The 21,738-nt window shown below is 41.5% G+C and overlaps 1 protein-coding gene across 1 annotated transcript in view; it reads left to right on the top strand.

Moving 5' to 3' along the window:
• FRAS1 (Fraser extracellular matrix complex subunit 1) overlaps positions 1-21,738 on the top strand; it is a 173,025-nt gene that overhangs the window by 113,456 nt on the left and 37,831 nt on the right. The window contains exons 28-33 of the mRNA XM_026847900.1: positions 2,813-3,139; positions 7,942-8,095; positions 12,966-13,144; positions 16,778-16,894; positions 20,543-20,657; positions 21,150-21,287. Coding sequence (XP_026703701.1) covers positions 2,813-3,139; positions 7,942-8,095; positions 12,966-13,144; positions 16,778-16,894; positions 20,543-20,657; positions 21,150-21,287 — 1,030 coding nt within the window. The remainder of the gene's footprint in view (positions 1-2,812; positions 3,140-7,941; positions 8,096-12,965; positions 13,145-16,777; positions 16,895-20,542; positions 20,658-21,149; positions 21,288-21,738) is intronic.

Raw genomic sequence — 21,738 nt, 5'->3', positions numbered from 1 at the left:
CTTAGTTGAGAGGCAACCAAGAGTTATGTGGAAGAACTGGACTTGAGGTAAGTTACTGAAGAAGCTGGCCCATGTAATTTTGCTTGTGTGTGGAATTGTAGCTGTACAATAATAGAGCAATTATCAGTGAGGGCTAGGGAGTCCCTACTGTTTAAATTATACTTTGGATCTGCAGATGGTCTAGTTCAGTCTCTTACTGCAGGGCAATTGAACGATGATTGATCTCTATGGTAGGGAAGCTTTAACAGTCAAGAGCATTTACTTAAATTCTCTATTCTAGGACAGCTGGGAATTAAATCAGCATGAGCTATTTAAAGTGTGTCTCTTAAACTGCTCACCACTTCTAGGCAAGTTGATGGTACTGCGAAGTGTCTATGTCTCTCATATTATTGTTATTTAAAGTCTGTAGCATGTTATCATGGAGGGGCCTCACCCAAGAGATAGTATACAGGCAGTACATTTGTGGCTCCTGCTCAAGTGTGGGCTCTCTAAAAGGCACGCTATGAAGAGGTATGTGAGATACACATTAAGGGAGAGGGCACAGCACTACAGAAGGGAAGAGCTGTTCAAGCCCAGCCTAGCTACATGTGACAAGCTCAGCCTATCAGCAGGTCATATCACCGCATCCCTCTGGGTAGGCTTTGATTCTCACTCCAGCTGTGGGTGTTCCTCTGATGCTGCTGCTAGGGCAGTGGATGTGCTGGAGCTGCCCGGCCCTCTTGCTGCTGGTCGTGCTGGCAGTGAAATCACCCCATGGACTCACTTTTAACAGGGTCCAGGTTTCCGAAGAGACTTTTCAGCTTGCACTGAGCTTTTTCCATAGTTGAACTGTCCAGTTGAAAGCTTGATCAGATAGCTTTACTTGAACTGAAGTTGTTGTGGCTACTTGGCATGTTCTAGCAGTATAAACAGACTTTAAAGTGCAAATGAGAGTCTGCTACTCTTAAAGCTCATTTACATCCTCAGAGGGGCATTAAATGGCTTGATAAAACTGTAACTGGAAATCAGGCTATCATCCTCTCTCCTTTAGTGCTGACTCCTTCCTGCCTACAAGCCTGACTCAGCATCCTTCTTCACAATGAGTAATTTAAGAAATGCATTTCTTTTAATCGTTGCAGTGGCAGAGGGGTTTGTGTCTGAAGTTGCTGTTGCTATTCTGTGCTTCACAGTAGGAATGTAGCCAACAGCTTAAAAACATGGTGAGCTGCTGTCTTGCTTGCTACATAACATGCTGGAGGCCTGCGGGCGGTCTCTGGTTTAATGTATTTAGTGTGCCTTATAGGAAACAACTCTTCCTGAAATGCATCATTTATGTGGTTCTCTGACAATCTTGAGACTTTGCACTGCTTGTTTTTTTCCCATGTTGGGATCCTAGAGAGGTGGTGGCTTCACAGTTACAAATGACAATTCTTTTTTAATTGTACTTTGTTGCTTTTAATAATTATAGTCCATACTAGTTGTTCCATAACTTCTGGAAATTAGAAGTGTTCTAGTTTGTCCTTTAGTGTAAGACAAACTGTGGATTTTGATCCTGTTGTGTGTATATTGATTTTGGCTGGTGCTGAAATCTTTGCTCAGTCTAATCTCTTGTTTACCTCAGTGGGACATTCACCTAAGAAAGAGCTGCAATCACTGCTCCAGAATACATAATTGAAGTTTATAATAGGCATTTTGCCTGCCAACCCTTAATAACTCCGCTAAGTTGTACACAGGTGAAATGGCAGCAGTTAGCACTCTGATGAATGTTTCCAGGGCTTTGACTTTGTCTCTGCGGGATCACCTCCCTCCTGAGGCAAGGTATTACTGATGGCAAATAATGTTTATTGGGATCAATAGAGACTGCAGGTTTAAACTTCCTTGATGATGAATAACTAGAGAACTAATTTAAACCAGCAGAAATGTGGACTCTAGCTGATCTTTGTTCTAGGATGAATAAGGCTGTGTGGAGTTTTTGAAAAAAAAAAAAAATGCTGATGACACCCAGTTTTGCTGTCTTTGAGATGAACTTTATCCATTCAAGACAAGCAAAAGCACATCCTTCAGTATTAGTTGATTGCCTCATTTCTACTGAGAGACATTAATTCAAGTTTCTTCCTCTCAGTTTGGCTTACTGCTATTAGTATCCTGTGTAGGTTATTCTTTCTCCCATGGCCTTCTTGCTTGTTTCCTTTTTTTCCCCTCTCTGCAGATAACATGGGCACACAGGTTGTGGGGGGTCTTATTCTCAAGAATCAGTGCTCTGAAAGATGTCTAAGATATCAAAGCTGTAGGTTATACACAGGGAGAGTATGGTGTGTCTCCATCCCCAACCCACCCTGAACTCATTATCCACATACATAAATTGTCAACATCTCAGGTGCTTGCATTCCAGTCAGGCCTGCCAATGTACCCGTAACATGTAGACCTTCCAAAATAGTATGGGTCTGTGTTTCCATTTGAGTTTCCATGGACTGTAATAAAGCAAAGCTATGTCCTTTGTCTCTTATCCATGCAGACAGCAAAGTGAAGAGAGGCTCTAGCTGATAACTCAATTGCTTTCTGTATAAATGTCCTAAGATTTTTTCCTTTCCTAAGCTTGCTGTGGCATGAGAATCTCATTTTAATATAACTAAATCAGTCTAAATTGCTAAATATTCTTAGATCTGCCTGCTGGGAGGCAAAATGCAGAGAGATTCTCTGCTGCTTAGAAATAGGAGGTTTTCAGGGATGAAGTGAGCTAATTTCCTCAACCCTACATTTTTCATTCCAGTCTTTGATCATGATCAAATTTCTATGGTTTAGCAAACACCTAAGAGCTGCTTTTGTGTTTCAGGCCCCATATGTGTTAAGAAATGAAGCCCTCCTTGTCCACAAAGGGGAAACTGGAACTATAACCGAACTGTTGCTTGGTGTGAGAGACAATGACAATCCTCAGGATGTTGTGCTGATGGTTTTAGAGCCTCCACATCACGGGCAGCTGATCAAACCTCCTGGGGACTCAGCTTCTGCCGTCCACATATTCCACCTGGATGACCTTGCCAGCGGACTGCTGCGTTACACTCATGATGGCTCTGACACACGGGATGATGCAGTTCTTCTGCAAGTGAACGATGGCTACCACTTCCAGAACATCCTGTTCCACATTAAAATTGCTCCTCAGGTATGTTCTGTGACATAAACCCTCACAGGCAAATTAGAAGCCAGGGTAAGTATCACTGTGTCCCTGAGGTGTCACTAGTTTTGCATTACTGACAGGCAGTGGTCAGAGACAGGAGAAAGTAGTGGATTGATTCAGTTTTGGAGGTCACCTGAATTTTTGGTTTGCAACAGGAATGGTTCAGCTAAAATTGTGCAGCTTTGGCAATTCAAAGTCCATAGTTATTTGATAAAAATATTTTCTAGAGTTGCAGGTGAGTGTTTTGCACTGGTAAGGGCAATGAATTTAGAGAATGAGTGGATGGTGGGCAGAGAAGGCTGATGAGATAGGCAAACGAGTTACCAGGCTGATGGGCGTGCAATGGAGACACAAAAGGACTGCACATGAACTAAACTACTTGGTTAGTAAGGTCTATCACTGGTACTTTGATGGTGGTGGTGTCTCCTAAGATCAGGATCTCTGCTGTTCACTCAGTATTACTCCACAGAAATCTCATTCGATGCATCTTTCCATTTGATAATTTCCCTAAGGACAGGGCACAGATACCTAAAATTAGAAATTATTAAGTATTTTAACTTTTGTTTCTTGTTTTGTTGCAGGTCATAGTCTCTTCTGTATTTGGACATGAAGGGACACTTTGTATTAAATTTCATAGAGATTACAGCAGCAAAATTAGAAACAGTGGTGCTTTTCCATTTGTTTATGAAACAAATCCCAGCCAAACAAGGCATGAAATACATACAGTATGTGTGGTGGAGCCTTGAAAAAAATAAAGTTGCTGAAGTACTTGCAAGCATTTCAGTTCTGGTATTGTGGTATTGTAATAAATCAGAAGGGAAAAAAAAGCTGAAAATGTCCTTATCCCTTAGTTAATGTGAAAGAGTAATGAAAAATAGAGCTGTCAGAAGTCCACGGTTTGCAGTCTTTTTATGTATGGATCTGAGAATTACACAAACTTTGAGTGCTTCCACTCCATGAAAAGGAGTTAGGAGGAGATGATATTACACCTCTTTTGTCCTCTTCTCTGCTGTATTAGATGTCTTTCACAGGAACTTGGGCATGAAAATTTTAAGTAGGGTTTACAAACGCTACATGTGTCTGTGTAGTTAGCACAAGGAGGGACTGATCCCATTTGGACCCTGCAGGTGCTCCCAAAGCTGCAGTAGTAATTAATGACGTGACACACACATCAGTCTGTGATTGAAAAAGGGGTTGCTTTCAAGGCTGGTACTCAGTTTAGACTCCTGGAATAAGAGCATCTCTGCATGTGGCTTCTTTACCCAGAACACTTACGTGGCCCTGTGTAAGGTCAGGAGGACTACAAAAATGCTTGGACACCACTCAGTGTTGTTTGTAACACTTCTTTTTTTTTATTTGCTATTGATTAAGCAGGTTCTTGTAAATGCCAGTGAGGGTGAATTGCTGAGTATAGTTTCTTTTATTAGCCGATTTTGTGCTCCCTTGTCTCTCATTACTTTTTCAAGTCTCTCTGTGCAGCACTTAGCTACAGAGAGGAACGAATATGGTGACAGAGGTGAGAGCAGAGCAGCTTTTACTATGAGGGTAGAGCTGGCAGATACCCAGCTCCAGCCTCATCCTAATTATCATCTTTGTGGAGTAGTAGCCTTGGGAGCTGAAATGTAGGCAGAGTTTGTTTCTGAAAAGGTGCTGTTAAGACACACATGCAAAGACACTTACTTTTTTTCCCTTGGTTTGCATCCAGAGATTGCTGAAGAGCCTGGCAGGACCCTGGCTGGAGGTGTGGGAGTTCAAGATATGGTTTTTTAACCATGTTACTTATCTGAGTACTCAGAACTTGTTATAATATGCTGCTGGATGGTTTTATATAGTAAGTCCTGGTGTGAAAGGGCATTTCTAGGATTCCTGTTCAGTGGGCTCAGACAGTATAATTCTCAGGCATTAATCCATAGCAGCACTGCAGTGGAAGTGTGGAAAAATAAATGAAGGACAACATATCCTTCCAATTATTATGAATTAGAAGGTTCTGTTTCTTCACAACAGGTGTGCCTTGTTTTCTCCAAGGTGCTTTTTTTAGTCCCTTTGGTTGCTAACAGCCTGCTTTCCCTATTTGCCCCCATCCAAACACTTCGTTTGACATACTGCAGTCTGAACAGCTGGCCTTTATTTTGAGCACTCTTAATAATGATTTGCACTGCTGTATATTTTTGTTGACGTTCTCTAACAATTACAGCTTCTGTGAAGTTAATTTGAGACCTGCTGGTGCTTCATTTTTGGCAGAGCACCACCAGTGGTGCTCCAAGGGGAAATAAGGAGCTCATGCCCTAGAAAATATGATCGCAGGCTATGTACTGCAAGTCAGAGGAGGTCAGACCTACCCATGTGTGATCTGCACATTGCTAGCCTTTCTTTTCTGAGGGGCTAGGAGTAATGCAGTAAAAAAACAGAAGATGTTTATTTTATGGGTGTGTTGGACCTCTAGAGGAGATTCAGCTAAGGGAGGTCTCCAAGATACTTGCAAGTCACTGCATCTTGCCCTACCTGTGAACAGGTAACTGAAGCACGGACCAGGGAACATGTTAGCCTCCCCAGGCTCTCTGAAAACACTTTTCCTGTGCTGGAAATTCATTCACACAGTTTGCTAACTGTGTCCTCAGGTATCAGTAAAAAAAAATAATCTAATGTGATTCTAGCTGTTTTGCTGAACACAGGGTGAGTACTCAGATCAGACAATAGCTTGTTGCTAAATATATTTTTAAAAGATTACCAAGCAAAAAGAGCTGTCTTATGAATGTGTTCTTATTAACAAGCAGGATCGCAGCATCAGAGCCAAGTGAAAATGGTATTACAAAATGCTGGACTGGTTTAATGTGGCCAGTGAAGGAACATTCAATCATTTACTTACCCAAAAGCCGAAGGGTTCCATGTTTATAGCAAAATCACAACCTTGTGTTTAATTAGCATTCACTTAGAAATCTTTACTTTTCAAACAGTGCATTTTGACTGGCATTCATTGAAGTGTGGCTAGTCTCTCATTTCTCTCCTAATGCAATAAATTCAGGGACCTTTCTGACCTTTTTAGTTTGTTTCCTGTTCCAGAGTTATGCTTTGCTAGGCCTGTATGTGTCATGATGTGAGCAAATCAATAAGGTCAGAGGAAAGTTATCATTGGCAGGGTTTTCTTGGCTGGCACAAGGTCTAAGTTTTCTTCTCCACTGTTCTTTAATAAAATAAAGCAACCATTGTGCTGGGAAACTCTTGACCTGACACAGTCTAAGATCATGCAGCATTTAAAAACTAACACTGTGCAAAGTGAGTGTAGTACAGATGAAATGGGTGAAAGTTGTGCAGCAGACATATAAAAATGAAGATGGGAAGTCATCCTTGCATGTGATTCTTCTTCACAAACATCTTTTTAGCTGTCTCTACTGTTTCTTTTGCAGATTCAGAAGAACATAGTAATGAGTCATTTATCAGTTCTTGGGGTGACACATGATTATGTGGAGTAGTAAATGAAGAGGAAGATGATCACTTATGTGGAGCAGTCAGGATTTTGACTGATTATGCAGTTCGCAGCCAGTTTCAAAGTGAATCTGCAGAAAACAAGAAGAGAAGTCACATTTACAGCAACGGGGCTTATAAAACAGAACCATGTCATAGAAGTGGTTACGGGGATTTTTGGTGGCCTGTATAAGAGAGCATGACCTACAAAGTAATTTAGAGACAAAAAGGAATAATATAATCCTTGAATGCCAGAGTAGTGTTTCTGAAGTATATGAAAATGATGGTGAAATTATTACTGCATCCAGTCCTGACATCCATATTTCAAGAAGCTTGAATGAATATTGGATAAATACTCATTTGGAAAAAAAGCTGCAGGAATAATTTGAAGGTTAAAAACCCCACCAATTAGCAAAAGACTTTGAGAGATGCTCAGGCAGACTTTAGTTTTACAAAAGTGGTTAAGAGATGGCTGTAAGTCCCCACACACAGAGAATGTATTTGATCAAGAAGTCTTTCTATGAGTATGTTCTAGCATAGCAAAAAATGTTACGTGGATTGGGTGCAGTAGTTCCTAAGTGAAATTTGTATACCTAATTTCTGAATGTTAAACTACTTCTGTTCAAGCAAAAGATGGAAAACTGTCACAGTTCATGTTTCTGCCAAAATTCATCATTAACATTTGCATACCCTTAAGTTCAATTTTCCCCCATCTTGTAGAAAAGCATGAGGTTGGTCTTGAACCTGGATTTGCTCATGGAGAGGTGATAACAGTTATAGATGTGTGTAAAGATAGTGAATGTGCCACAGACAAATACTTCTGAATGGGTAAGAAGCTGTTGTTCTATAAGTACCCTTGAACTGTGTGTATTTTTAGAAATAAAATGAGGAGACATGAGAGAAAATGTAGATCAAATCAAACTAGTATAGTTGACTGGGTAATTTTTTTCAGATGTTGATAGTAGTGAATTTTCCACTGTGCCGTGGAGGTAAATTCTGTCAAGACATGTCAAAAGTCAAGCAGGGAGAGAATGAGGATGGTGGTAAAAGACTAAATTATGGAAGGAGGCTGAGTTCGAGAAGGTTTAAGGTCAGCAAAGGGAACTTAAAAATATTGGAGGACAAGGTCAATTCTACAGGGTGAGAACTGGGTCCAAGGGATACAGGTGAAGGATGCCCAACCATTTCTTGAAGCAGACAACCAGGGTTGAATGCATAAGAAATTCCAGAATACTCTTCTTGAGCCTTTTCACTTGAAAATCTGTTTCCATCAGTGCATTGCTGACATTTAGTTAAGCCTTTTGCTGCTGTCCCCCTGCATACAGAATGACAGAAGCCCTCAGCTGGTGACAAATTCCCTGGTCTGGGTGCCCCAAGGAGGCATGCTGCAGATCTCCAAGACAATTCTGCACGCCAAGCTACCCGGTGCCCGTGACTCTGAGATAACTTACACCATCATCAAAGACCAGCCAAGACATGGTAAATATCTTTGGAGTTTTGTTGTCAAAAACCAGATGTAGGGTGTTGCTTTTCACCCCACGTGCCCCAGGGTGTCCATCCACTAAATAAAAGTACAGGGTTCTGGTTACTTCTGGGGAAAAGGATGTTCTTCATCGACCTTTGGTAAATGTGATGCTTCCATGGTATTTTGCCCACAACAAATAGCATTTGAGGGAAATTTCCTAATAATTCTATGATTAATAGGTGCTGCTAACCTCATTTTTTTCTAATTCAAATGGGCATGTGAAGTAATGAAGCACTATTGTCCTGCCTAGTAATCTGAACTTCTGCAACTATGTTTCTGTAGTGGTAGTAGAATTTTGATGGATTTACAGCCTTGTGAGGGCAGAATCTTACTCACTGCCAAAAGATTATATTCTACAATGTATGTGTGGTTTAAGAGGAGCATAGAATAATGTCTACCTCTAGGAACTGCTGAGCAAAAGTTTACCTTGAAGAATTGGAGAATTCCCTAAATGCCATGACATGTGATTTAATTTCTACTAACAGAAGTGACTCAAACAGAAATAGGTGATGTTTGCATCCATATATAATTCTTGTCTCCAGATTCCTTTTGAGACTCTGATCTCATCTCTTAGAGTAATGGCTTTCACAGGCAACCCTATGTGTAGGACAGCAGCTTATAGAGTATATTCTGGACCTATGCCAAGGAGGAGTGTGGAAGGTACTGGGATTTGTGGCTGAGATACAAACTGAGGGAAACTGGATGAAAAAGAGAAGATGTCATATATGGAGGGAAGTGTGGACGAAAAAGAAAAATGTTATTTTCCTGCTCAGCATCACCATTTTCTTCACTAGAACCATGTCCTTGAATAGTATGTTTTGCACATCTATGAAATGATATCATCGCTTTTAGTTTGCTGAGCCAGATAAAATTAGAGGATCCCTTTAGCATATCAGTGCTGGGTTTTTGCCTCTTGCTGTAAGGATAGGCTGGTTTCCATAATAGCTGCTGGTACCCGATTGAAACATAGATTATGTTATTTTAGCAGTTTAGAAGAGAAGTAATTAATTTGTATTCCCCCTTTAGTTTTCTGCAGATGAAGGACTGTCTTCTCATTTTTAATAAGCATTTACATGAAAACAAGATTTTTTCCCCGAGGAGCTTGTCTCCTGCTGCCTAACCCTAAACAAAATTTATAATCCTGTATTTGTATCACCATAATTACATCTGCTGTAATTAATTGCAATAACACAAATGAGTTTGTAGCTGCAGGTGAGGAATAACCAGTAGAAATCAGTGATATTCAAAATTTTATCTAAAATAGTATTTCACAGGAAAAAAAAAAAAAAAAGACAGATAAATCTAGAAAATAGGTCCTCAATCAAGGACAGCTTATCCACTTATCTTAGTATCTAATAGGAAAGATATTCATACCTGTAGTAAATACATAATTTGTTTTTTTGATAGGAAAGAAAACCACTTTAGAACTAGCTATTAGATTTCTGTAGCACGAGTGCGTGGACAAGGAAGGCTTCTTGGCCTTTATTTCAAGACTCTGAAACCAAACAAAAGGAATATAATCAGGGAAGGAAGAACTCTGTCCAGATGCCCCCCTTCTGCAGGGCTTGATTTGACCCTGTACAATTGGGCACCGTAAAGCAGTTGGTCTTTCTAAGGATCTCTTTATGCTGAATGTCATGTTTTGTCCCTAGAAGTAGAACCAGTATCTTCCCTGGCTTTCCTCCCAGCACACAGGATGCCTCAACACAGCTCCTGTTAATCTGGAAAAAAACCCTCACTTCTATATTGTTATACCCTAAGCTGCTCCATGTGACATACATTCTTAGAGGATGAAATTTCTAAAGCCAATGAAAAGTGACACAAGCTTCTTGAAATGAATGAGACCACAGTGCCTGAACCCTCTAGATAGCTCTGAAAGTTGCAGCTGTATAGTTTCCATATATTTCAATAAATTGCCTGGTGTGCACAAGTTGTACATTCATGTGTGTAACCCATCAACGGGTGCTTTTCAATTTTAAAAAAATGTGTTTCAAATGAAATGGTAATCATAAACAATACAAGAAAACATCAGAGTTGTTCCTTCTGATCACATTAAATATCAATTTATAAGACCTATAACATGCATCTTGCTTAAAGCAGCTATGTGTTCTAATTGTTTCTTCTCTTACTTTGGGAGGGATGAACAACTTGCAGACCCTAACTTCTTTGGGTATGTGATTGGCATCATTAGAAATTACACAAAAGGTTAAGGTGGTGAACTCCCATGAGCAAAATCTTAAGACTGGGAATATAAATAGGACACTGATAGGGGAATATTAGCATAGAGTTTGATGATAAAATGAAAGTGTGATATTTCAGCTAGCTGAATTTTTTTTTTTTTACTCTAACTCTTTGAGTGTGGTTTGGGGAAATGAAGTGGGAGAGCTTATGATGGATATTTTGCATAACAGAATGATTAATGCTCTAAGGAGAGTTGAAGTGATTTATAATATATGTGGCTTCTGAATTAGCAGCCATGAGGGATACTTTCAAAGACTAGAAGAGAAGCACAATATACAACTAACAAGTTATTTAAAGAGCAGCTGAATTATATATAGTCAAGTAATAGTAAAATAGGGGAAATGTGTCATTTTTTCACAGATTATACGTTAACTCCAAAACAAGTAAATTGCATTGTAAAATAGAAAAATATGCCGTTTAGTTCGATACTATATCTGTTTGTCAGGTTTTAATTTAATTTATGTGTGTTGTTAGGAAAAATGAAATTGATGTCTAAGGTTTTGATACCCTTCTCTTGGTGGGTAGCACTTGGCTCTCTGAGTAATTTTATTAAAGTCTGTTGAACATCAGTTAGTGGTATGAAAATCCAATCCTTGCAGATATCTGTGAGGAAAGCTGATAACCAGTAGGACATGCCCCTATCCTGCTCTTCTCTATCATATCTGCAATGAAGCCAGTGATATTTCTGTCCAGCTGAGAATCTATTTCTAATACAAAAATCAGAAATAAGCTGGACATTAGAAAAAAAAGCTACATACTCTCTGGAGTAAGAGCTACAAACCAGGGCATACAAACTTTCTATACAGCCCATAATACAGAGGTCCTTTACTATACCTGTTCAAGAGTTCATTTTCAGCTGAAGATTTCTGTTTGGGTAAGTCAGTTTAGTGTACTTTTGGGCATAATAATTCCCCAAAAGAGCTAGTAAAAAGTTGACCTTGAAAAAACTAGTATGCTATATTATGATACTGTTGCAGATGAGTGGTTTAGATCACTTAAGGAATCACCATCAAAGGTATTGGCAAAAGTTATTTTAATATGATGTTGTAAAAGTGGGACTTAACAAGGTTCAATGGCAAGGTTCACCCTATTACTTACTATATGGAAGAAACATACAAAGGAAAATCGAGTTAGGATCAATTTAGAATGATTTACACAGAGATGAAAGACACAAAAGGGTAACAGAGTCACAAGGTTCAGAGTGGACCCCCTTGCTTTCTAAACTCCTGATGGAGCTTAGGTGCAACTAGGTCCAATCTTAGTCTCAGATTTGATCAACGGTTTATACCTAATGGAAGAGATACAAAGGGTAAGGAAAATCTCCCATTGAGTCACAAGGTTCAGAATGGATCCCCTTGCTTTCTATACTCCGTCTCAGAGAGGAGTCTAGGTGCGGCTGGGTCCAAACATAGTCCCAGACTTGGACAGTGGTTTATGTCTAACGGAATAGTTACATAGATTTCATTAGTATTAATCCAGCACGCTATCAGTCACTTTCTGAGGATCTGTTGCGAATAAGGGGTCTCTCCGCCCTGGGTAAGGAAGGATCTCTTAGTCTCAGGTAAGGAATCTCAAGCCTTGAGAGGTGTCCCTGCTCAAGGGGAGAGTAGCCTGGCATGCAATCCAGCTGCAATTCAGGAGAGTTCAAAGTGGGCTCATCCAACGATCCATCGTTGGTAAAAGGTCTGTTTGCCTCGAGGAGCAACCTGCCTGCAAGCCACACTGCCTAGCAGAGAGAGCTCAGAGAAAGTTCCCTTAGGCTCTCTTATTATTAGGCTAAAGTGATTGGCTCATAGTCAAATTGCATACAGTGGGAAAAGTATGCACAAGACTCCTTATACTTAAAACTTTCTTTGTTCCTTGATAAACAAGTCTTGGAAAAATCACCCACCATTCCTCTGTTAATTGCATGATTGTTGATCTAAGCTCATACCTGTCGATGCTCACTGGGTCACTCTGCTCCTTTGTTGGTTTTTCAAGAGGAGCTCTTGGCCCAGGTGCAGCTCACGCCTTTACCCCCTTTGGAGCCTGTACTAAACTACTGCAAGTTTGGTTAAGGGCAAGTCAAGTGCATCCATCACAGATACTTAAGTTGTACCCTTGAAGGGAAGATGGATAGTCTGCTGCAATGCTTTTTAACCCTGGTTGTATCTCTCTTGTCCCTTCACAGGAGTTCCAGAAAGTGAGCCATGTCCTTTGCATCTGTTTTCCTGCTCAGTTTATCAAACGGGCACATTTCAAGGGTGAAATGAGCTGATCAGTGAGCGGAATGACATTTTAGGAGTTTAAAGTTGCAGATTGTGTTCTTTGCTTGACCGTGTATTTCTTCTGTGTTCTTGCACGAGTTACTTGATCTGCCCTTTGCCAAAACAGAAGATAAAATTTCCCTATGTCAGTGGGATGTTGCAAGGTCCATTAGTGGTTTTTAGAAGCTCTCCTGCTATTTCTTAGTCATACTAGATGGAAAAAAACTAAGACTGGGTGAACATTTGTCTTGGCTGCTCATTAGTTGGTGAAAAGGCATCTATTCCTCCTTGTTTTCTCACAAGTTGTGCCCTGGCTGTTCATCTTTGCTTTTCCCAGGTGAAGTGGTGCTTCTGGTCCCAATGCCAGCAGATGGCCCAGCAGACTCGTGGCAGCTTTTGCCTGATGGAAGAGCAGCCTCACCTACAACATCTTTTACCCAGCGGGACATCAACGAAGGCATTGTGTGGTACAGGCACTCTGGATCTGAAGTAGAGAGTGACTCCTTCCAATTCCAGGTTCTCCTCATCATATTCATGGGGCGGGTCACACAGCAGTTCTGCTGACATTTTTCTCTGAGATTATTCAGTCTGCCATTCCTTGTATCTTGTGACCCAAAGTTTTAATAGATACACATACACGAATACATGCATGCACACACAAATATGTGTGCAAATACATATTTCTATTTATGTATAGACTTACATGTATATAGGTACATGTTGCTTGCCTGTGCTTATGTGTCAGGGTGGATGCAACCCATCATTGTATTTGTGGGACCCTCTTACTCATGCACAGGAGAGCTTTTGCTGCATGTTGATCCCCAGGTTTTAATCTGCAGCAGTAGAGCCAGCCAGCCAGCTACCCACAATGTTGAGACACATGCAATGGCATTAACTTTCTGGATGTCAAATCACAGGCCATATTGCCTATCTGGAGACAATTATCTTTGAAGTAGCATCTAACATTTAAGCTGTTAAACTAATAGCTGGCCTGATTTTCTGTAAAACAATTCCATTGCAGGGAGGAAAGGGTTTTGTAGAGAAGCAATGATGTTGACCTAGTGCCTGCTAGCTAGTCTAAGCAGGAAAGCATTCTGAGATTAAGAGTCTCCAGAGTGAATGGGCAAAGAGATCTGCACTTATAATTTCCACAGGATGAAACTAGCAGGCTTGTAACATCCCATCAGCGTGACAGTGCATCCAGAGGTGCTGGAGGGAAGGGATGCCATCCAGAGGGATCTTGACAAGCTGGAGAGGTGGACCTGTGCAAACCTCAGTGCAAGGTCCTGCACATGGGCCGGGGTAATATCCCTTGCACAAATATAGTCTGGGCCATGAATGGATTGAGAGCAGCCCTGACGAGAAAGACTTGGGGGTGCTGGTTGATGAGAAGCTTAACATGACCTGGCCATGTGTGCCTGCAGCCCAGAAAGCCAACTGTATCCCGGGCTACATCAAGAGAAGTGTGGCCAGCAGATCGAGGGAGGGGATTCTCCCCCTCTACTTCACTCTTGTGAGACCCCACCTGCAGTGCTGTGTCCAGCTCTGGGGCCCCCAACATAAGAAGGACATGGACCTGCTGGAGCAGGTCCAGAGGAGGCCACCAAGATGATGGAGCAGCTGCCATAGAGAGAGTTGGGGTTGTTCAGCCTGGAGAAGAGAAGGCTCCAGGGAGACCTTATAGCGGCCTTCCAGTACTTAAAGAAAACTGGAAAGGGACTTTTTACAAGGGTGTTTAGTGATAGAACGAGAGATAATGGCTTTAAACTGAAAGAGTGTAGATTTAGATTAGATATTAGGAAGAAATTCTTTCCCATGAGGGTGGTGAGACACTGGCACAGGTTGCCTAGAGCAGCTGTGGCTGCCCCCTCCCTGGCAGTGTTTCAGGCCAGGTTGGACGGGGCTTTGAGCAACCTGGGCTAGTGGAAGGTGTCCCTGCCCATGGCAGAGGTGTTGGAACTAGATGATCTTTAAGATCACTTTCAACTCAAACCATTCTAGAATTCTATGATTCTTCCTGTGATAGTGATCCCTTCTCCACTGGCCTTTTGCCTGTGGGGTAGGATTGTCCCTTGGGGACACCCTACTGATGTGTTTGGGCTTGGTTTGGGGGAAGAAATAGAAATGGGAGATGTTTTTTTGTCTGGCAGTCCTTAGAAGAGGTAACAGAGAGGGTAACTCCCACTCATCTTGTAACCTTGCTGCCTCCTTTCCACTACCGTTCTTTGAGATGAGGCTGGTCCCAGGGGACAAGGAAGAAGTGTGGAGGTAGATCCAGATAGCTTCATGTTTGGCTGTCAAAGAGATCCTCCAGCTGGGTGCCAAATCTGCATGAGGAGATCTTTACAGAGGTGCTGTGGCCCACACTCTCTCAAGGCATCCCTGCAATCCAGACCACTGTGAAAGGACTTCTCTCTGCAAGGTGTGTTACTGCAGCTCATATCCTGGCCATCTTGATGTCCCATTTGCAGTTCAGAGAGGAGGTTTGACTCCTTGATACTGCATGGCAAATACATTGCGCTCTCATAAAACCTGTAATATTTACTCCAAGTGCAAAATGTTTTGAGTGCTTTTAAAAATTGTTTTGCAAGCCGCAAAACCAAGTAGCCCTCTTACTTTCTGCAATCCCTAAGATAATTTAATTTTTGCTATAGAGTACTTCTTGCAAACAGATGAAAAGGTACAAATACTCCCCAGCAGATGTAATGCTAAAATAAATCCCACCTCCCCACAGGTTTAACAGCCATAAAATTCCTCAGATAGGTCCTTGCTGTTTGTTTGGGAGGTTTAACAGCCTCCCATAATGCTGAACCTACATGAACACTTGCAGGCAGTATTTGTTACATCTGGTTTACAAGTTAGAAGCTATTACTGTAGCACCGAAGAGGCAATTAAGGTAATTTCTAAAGTAATTAACATAAGTGATAATGAGGAATTTGTGAGCGTCAATGTTGAACAAGCTAATCTTTAGCTTAATTGCTACATTCCTCTTATGGAGTATGCATTTTGCATGAGTTAAATGTTTGGTTTTAGTATCTTGGAGCAGTAGCAATATTTGTATGGAGAGCTCTGCTGAGAAAGGAAGCCACAACTGCCTGGGTCACATCAGGAGACCATAATACATCTGTCTGAGTCTTGAACCATGGATTGGGGCATCTCAGAAAGGGCCAACATGTTGTTTTTGTCAGTATTCTGGCAGTTACCATTCAGATGACAGCAACTCAGAACAGGTCCAGCAAATGGCTAAAATAATTTTATAGATTTCAGTAGAGCATGCATTTTCTGAAAATTAAGCTTGTGCTGAAGTCTGCTCTTGCTCACAAAGTGCTCTGTTGAATTCAATGCTCTATTGAATTCAAGTGCGCATTTCCATCCCTACTGAAAGATAAAGCCATAACAGCCTAACAAAGAAGACTGTATTTCTTTGGGTGCTTGCCTTATCTCAGGATTGCTGTGAACACTTGCAGACTTATCTCTAGGGGATGGTTTTGGTCCTTTGAATTTTTACAAATTTAATACTTGCTTTATATGTCATTACAGCAGGCATACTATTATATGGTTAGATACCGTTGACTTAACTTTGGTGTTATTGTGAGGTATGGAAAATTTTTATGGGTCTCTGAAACATGAGTGCAGCCTCTCTTGGAAGATGCTGGGATCACAGGGAATCACTGCCAAAGCAGTGCCATTATTCAAAGACCAGTTATTTTCACCTTGTCAGCACAACTGATGGGTCATTTTGAGGGTGGGAGGAAGGTTTAAAAGCCCATTATTTTTTCTGTTCCTGTGATGAAAATTTCTACTAAGATGTACAGACAATTAAAGTAAAATTGAGCAAAACTATGGCAGTATCTGGGGGAAACAGGAATGAATAGCAGGTAGAGAAGTGACAAACAAGATATCTTTCTAAATGTTAATAAAGAGGTGAACAATTTCTAGACTGTACAGGCAGTAATGGAGAAACTGATTACTATTTAAAGGCCTTAGTTCCCATCAGCTACCATTTGTGTATGCTTTGGGTTGTTAGCCACTGGAATGGTGTGTCTTTGCCTTCCCAGACCAGGAGGAGAGAGAAAAAGTATGAAACTGGTCTAGAAATGCAGTGGTGTACTCTGTCAGGTATCCATTGATGTGGTCTTTCCTTTCCAGGTGTCCAGCTCTGCCAGTCCACAAACCAGCTTGGAAAGCCATGTGTTCAATGTTGCTGTTCTCCCACAGACACCCAGAGCACCTCAGCTTTCCCTCGGCTCCTCTTTGCACATGGCTGTAAGTGTGAACTGACACCACTGACTGATGGTTTCTGTATTCCCACTCTCCTTGCAGCAGTGCACAGCAACCAGAGCCTTGCTTAGAGCAGTAACCACTGAGTTTTTGTTCCTGCACTTGCTATTGTCTGTGCTGTTATGCTTGATTCAAAGATTGAACTAAATCTGTGGAACAGACTGTATGCACCAGACAGATAACTGGAATAGAATTTGAAAAAATAGATGGACAGGTTAGAAAGGGGTGGTGATAGGGAAACATAAAAGTTGAAAAACTCAGTATTAAAAGTGATGACTGCATAGACTAGAAGGGAGAGAGAAAAAAATACGTTTAACATCTTTTTAGTGGAATACTTAGCATTTTGAAAACACCTTTCCTGAGGAGCCATTAGAAATGGCAAGAGTGAAAAACTGTGGCTAAGAGAGACTATAATGAACGGATCTTGCCAATAATTCCACTGTAAACTTTATTTATCAGAACTGCAGCCCACCCACATTAGAAAGTTTTCATCCATCATTCTGACATCAGGAACACAGGCTATAATTATAATGTATGTGGAAAACATTCAGACAAGCCCGTTATGCATCCTTGGAACTGAATTACCTTTTCTTGCAGCATCAACTCTGGGAATGGCCATTTTGATAAGAGTGGTGTCTCTAATGTAGTTATTTTCCTGACTGTGTTAATTGAAAAGATGACCTCTAAGTTTAAAGTTGGTTTTGTGAGCTCTCTGACTTTGGTACATGCCTTCTCCATGTGTCCCCATCACATGTGTGGGTAAAGTCCAGCTTTCCCCTCTACTCCTGCTGTCTCTTTTGATACTGTAAGGAGGGATCCCAAACACATGAGCTAGAGGGGAGCTTCAGGGCTCTGCACCCAGGTCACCCCTTAGGATGCACAGAGCACCAGGACCCTAGGGTCAGGGAGTTTGATTTAGATATCACCTTGGCCTCATAGCTTTGCTGTGGTCTGTGGGGCTTTCAGAGGGGGACCAGTATCATAATCCACTGAGCAGCAGTCCTGAGCAGAGTGAGACAGGGCAGGCTGTGATGGGAAAGCAGAGAGATAAGGACCTGCAAGAAACATGAACGGAGCTGAGGCCAAACCTTCAGGCAGCAGCTGCCTGCAGGGAGAGGGAGAGCTGGGTCTGCCTGAACGTATCGTGCAGTCATCTTTGGCATTATTTATTCCTGATGATTTATTTAGAACATGTGAGGTGCCAACACTACGCTCAGTATTATCAAACAGAAATCCTGTGCCCTTGGGTGCTCCCTGACAGGACAAAAGCACACTGAGAGGCCCATGCAGTGCAGGAGAGCAGATGTGGCACATCTCCCAGGGATCTCTCCTGGGAGAAGCGTCCTAAGGGGAGGCAAAATACTTCTAAGCCAGCACAGCCTGCCCAGTATGGGACCAGAAAAGTCTAAAAGAAGGGGTGGGAGAGGGATTAGTGAAAAGTCCATGACATGACGGCCTTGTCAAGGTTTAAAATAGTGGTGACCTTTCATGGGCAATAATAAAACATGCTCAGACTGCTACTTGGAGCAATAGCCAGCAATGTATCTTTCTGCTGTTGACTTTTTGTTGTTGTCGTTATTGACAAAATTGATGGGAGAGATGTCTGGCTGAGCCATGCAGTGCTGGATTTTATAGCTAATTACACACCACAAAATTCAATAGTGCCGTAAAATACGTTTTACTGAGGGGCGCCTTGCCACCTGCAAGCTCTGCCTTTGGGAGAGACAAATAGGCCTTGGAGGCAACTATGAAGCAACCATAACCGTAAATCTTTTCATCATAAAATTGCACTTCCTTGCATCAACATGATTGAGTTCTGTTCATCTGTCTTCAAACTCCTTCAGAATTATATTGGCTTCTCGGCTGAAGAGCAAGCACAAAATGTTAAGTCTTCCCATATACCCCTAGCCTTGTCTTTGAGTGTCCTACTGAGAAAGGTCAGAGAAAGTTTGGTGACTGGTGTTTAAACTGGGCATACACGTATACTGTTTTTGATTCAGTCAAGTTACGCGTTTCCTCTGTATTGGTAAAAAGAGCCTTGAGCTTCACTCTAGCTGAATGCAAACTGAAATTGGGTTTGTGAAGAATAAAGTTTTGTAAGCGTATGAAGAGGTGCTCCTCCCTTCCTTCCCTCCTCCCACTTCCTTCAGAACAGCTGAATGAAATGGACATCACTGTTCATATTAAGCCTACCCTTTTTATACAGAGCTATATATGGCAGTGCTGATAACACAAATAAACTTTGTGGCTTTTGATTCCAGTTAGATGGAATCTAACCCACTTTCACATCTCAGAAGGACTGAGAAGGTTTTATTTACTGCTTCACAACAGTCATTCATAGGCTGTGGTTTCTCCTCTGATGTGTTTGGGTGAAAAACACTGGAGAGAGAAGAACTGGCAGTTCGGTGGCATTCATGGTGTACTGAGCTGTTGTCAGGAAACCTCACCTTTCCAGTGTCCAGTCCAACGTCCATTCTGGGACCCAAGGCCAGCAGAATGAGACACAGGTTTGACAGGGTGGCCTTACAGATGTGTAAACAACACAGTTCAGTGGGCTGCACTTGATGTGACTAGTAAAAGCCTGTCATTTGTTCCTGAACCTGATCATTTCATGTTCTAAAGCAGATGAATTAATTGCCCATATCCTTAATTTAGCTTGTTCTCTCCATATTTTGTTTGTGATTATGAAATGAGCTGGATCCTTTTCATACCCAGCTGAACTATTTAATTCAGTGACTTCTCATAGCTGTTAATTCTGCAGGATTAAGGTTCATGAACACATGCTTGTTAACTGCCTTTGTGCACTTAAGTCCGTTCATGCAGCACTGTAATTCCTGTAACACACTGCCCGCCTTTGGCTAGTGATAATCTTGTAATGGCAAGATCAGAACACTTTTAAACAGATTTAAAAGAGAAAGTTTTAGTTCCTCTATGCTCCAATGAAAATGGCTGAGTCATTTTCAGGATATCTTTCAAAAGCAAATCCAGTCTAGCCACATCACACTATACCAGAAAACTATGTAGGCAATGACTTATATCTTTATCCAGGGAGTTTTTGATCAAATTAGATTTTCTTTTATCTCTTCTTAGTTGCTGTAAGTCAAAAAAGAAACTCCTTCACTTGTGAGCATGGACGTTGTGCATCTGCAGAGACAGAGTGCACTAAAAACACTGCCACTTTCCTAGACAGCATGAAAGTGGGGATAATCTCATAGTTTTATGAAGGAGGAGGTGTTTGTCTCTTTTTCATAGGTTGATAAGCACCTTCTGATGCTCCCGAAAGGACTTAACAGAGGTGGACCTGTACAGAGCTCTCTTCTGTTGAGTATGATAGTACCCCGCTTCTGTGTTACACATTTGCTTTGGGTTACAGATGAGGTGAAAGTGAGTTTAGGTGGCTCATAAGAGTTTAGCAAATTTTACTCATTATCAAGCTTTACTGTCCTTTTTGAGAGACTTGGTAAAGGTTCAGCCCATCCATCCCTTGTTAGTTTTAGGTCTAAGAACTAGGCCTTTAAATTCAAAGGCTCTCTTATATTTAATATAGCAAAGCAAATTCTCTTTCAATGCATTTTTGAGTGAATCTTCCCATGTCTCTGGCCTTGATGCTCATGGTCTAATGTGTTTATTGAGGTGCTGGAGGACCGTGTGACAGTGATTGAGCCCCATCACCTCTCCTTTGTAGACCCGGAGATTCCTAGTGAGAAAATCCTGTTCAACGTGACTCTCCCTCTCCTTCCTGGCCAAGGCAAGTGTAACTATTCAGAATATGGCAGCTTGCTGCTGAATTAATTGCCATGCTTTCTGAGCACATCTAATTTTTCCCTCAGGGTATCATTCTGTGGAGGCATCTGCTAATCTGTTCAGCCTCCTTTGATAACTTTCAAACACCTTGTTTCTTAACCTGGTTTCTTTGGCTTGTTTAGGAATCAGCCACAGAGCTCAGACAGTTTTCTTACTGTTGTCTGGAATATATTGAATGTTGTACCTGGTGGCTTTCTGCTTTCCATCTCTCTAGTGAGAGGTATTTGAAGAAATGACTGAGTGAAGAATCTCCGTTTAATTTCTCCTGTCCCGAGAACCCGTCCTCTATGCAGTTACAGCCATCTGGCTCATTCAGGAACCACTGAAGATGTAAAAAGAAGTACCTGGGGAGAGAAAAAGAAGCTGTAGCCTTTGGTATCTTTTTTAAAAATAAAATGGATTCCTCCTGTTAATACTGAGCTCTCTGCCTCTATAGGTATAGTGGAGCATAGAGACAGGCCTCTCTCCCCAGTCAGGTATTTCACCCAAGCAGATATAAACCATGGCAAGATTGCTTACCGTCCACCGACTGCAGCTCCTCACTTGAGAGAAATCATTGCATTCTCCTTTGCGGGTAAGGAACTGAATGTTCTTTGTAGTGCCTTGTCAGTCTGATAGAGGTAGCTGGACTGTTGGTCTTCCTTCAGTCCTGGAATGACTTCATGGTTATATGAGGCTTGAATGATGCAAAGGAAGTAGGAACCTGCCCTGGAGGAGTGTAACAAGAGTTCACCTGCCTCTTCTAACTTCAACAAGATTTTCCCCATGTGGTTTGGTGTAGCAACTTTCAGTGAATTATGGGGATATGGCAGTGTTCACTGCAGCACTGAGCATTGCCAGCACTAGTACTGGGTGCTGTGCTGGGCAAACTGCTCATCTGCTGTGTGGTTAGGTACTGTTGTCCCTCCCATGCTTGAGATCTTTGATGCACTGGAGGTTTAGTTCTGAGATTGAGACTAGAATTGATGAATATGATCTGAATCAATTTAGCCAAGGTATTAGAAGATTTCTACCATCAGAGGAGT

Source organism: Athene cunicularia (genome assembly GCF_003259725.1).
Source record: "Athene cunicularia isolate RWA chromosome 4 unlocalized genomic scaffold, athCun1 chr4_part2, whole genome shotgun sequence".
Taxonomy (NCBI): Eukaryota; Metazoa; Chordata; class Aves; order Strigiformes; family Strigidae; genus Athene; species Athene cunicularia.
This window is presented reverse-complemented; position numbering and strand designations above follow the sequence as displayed.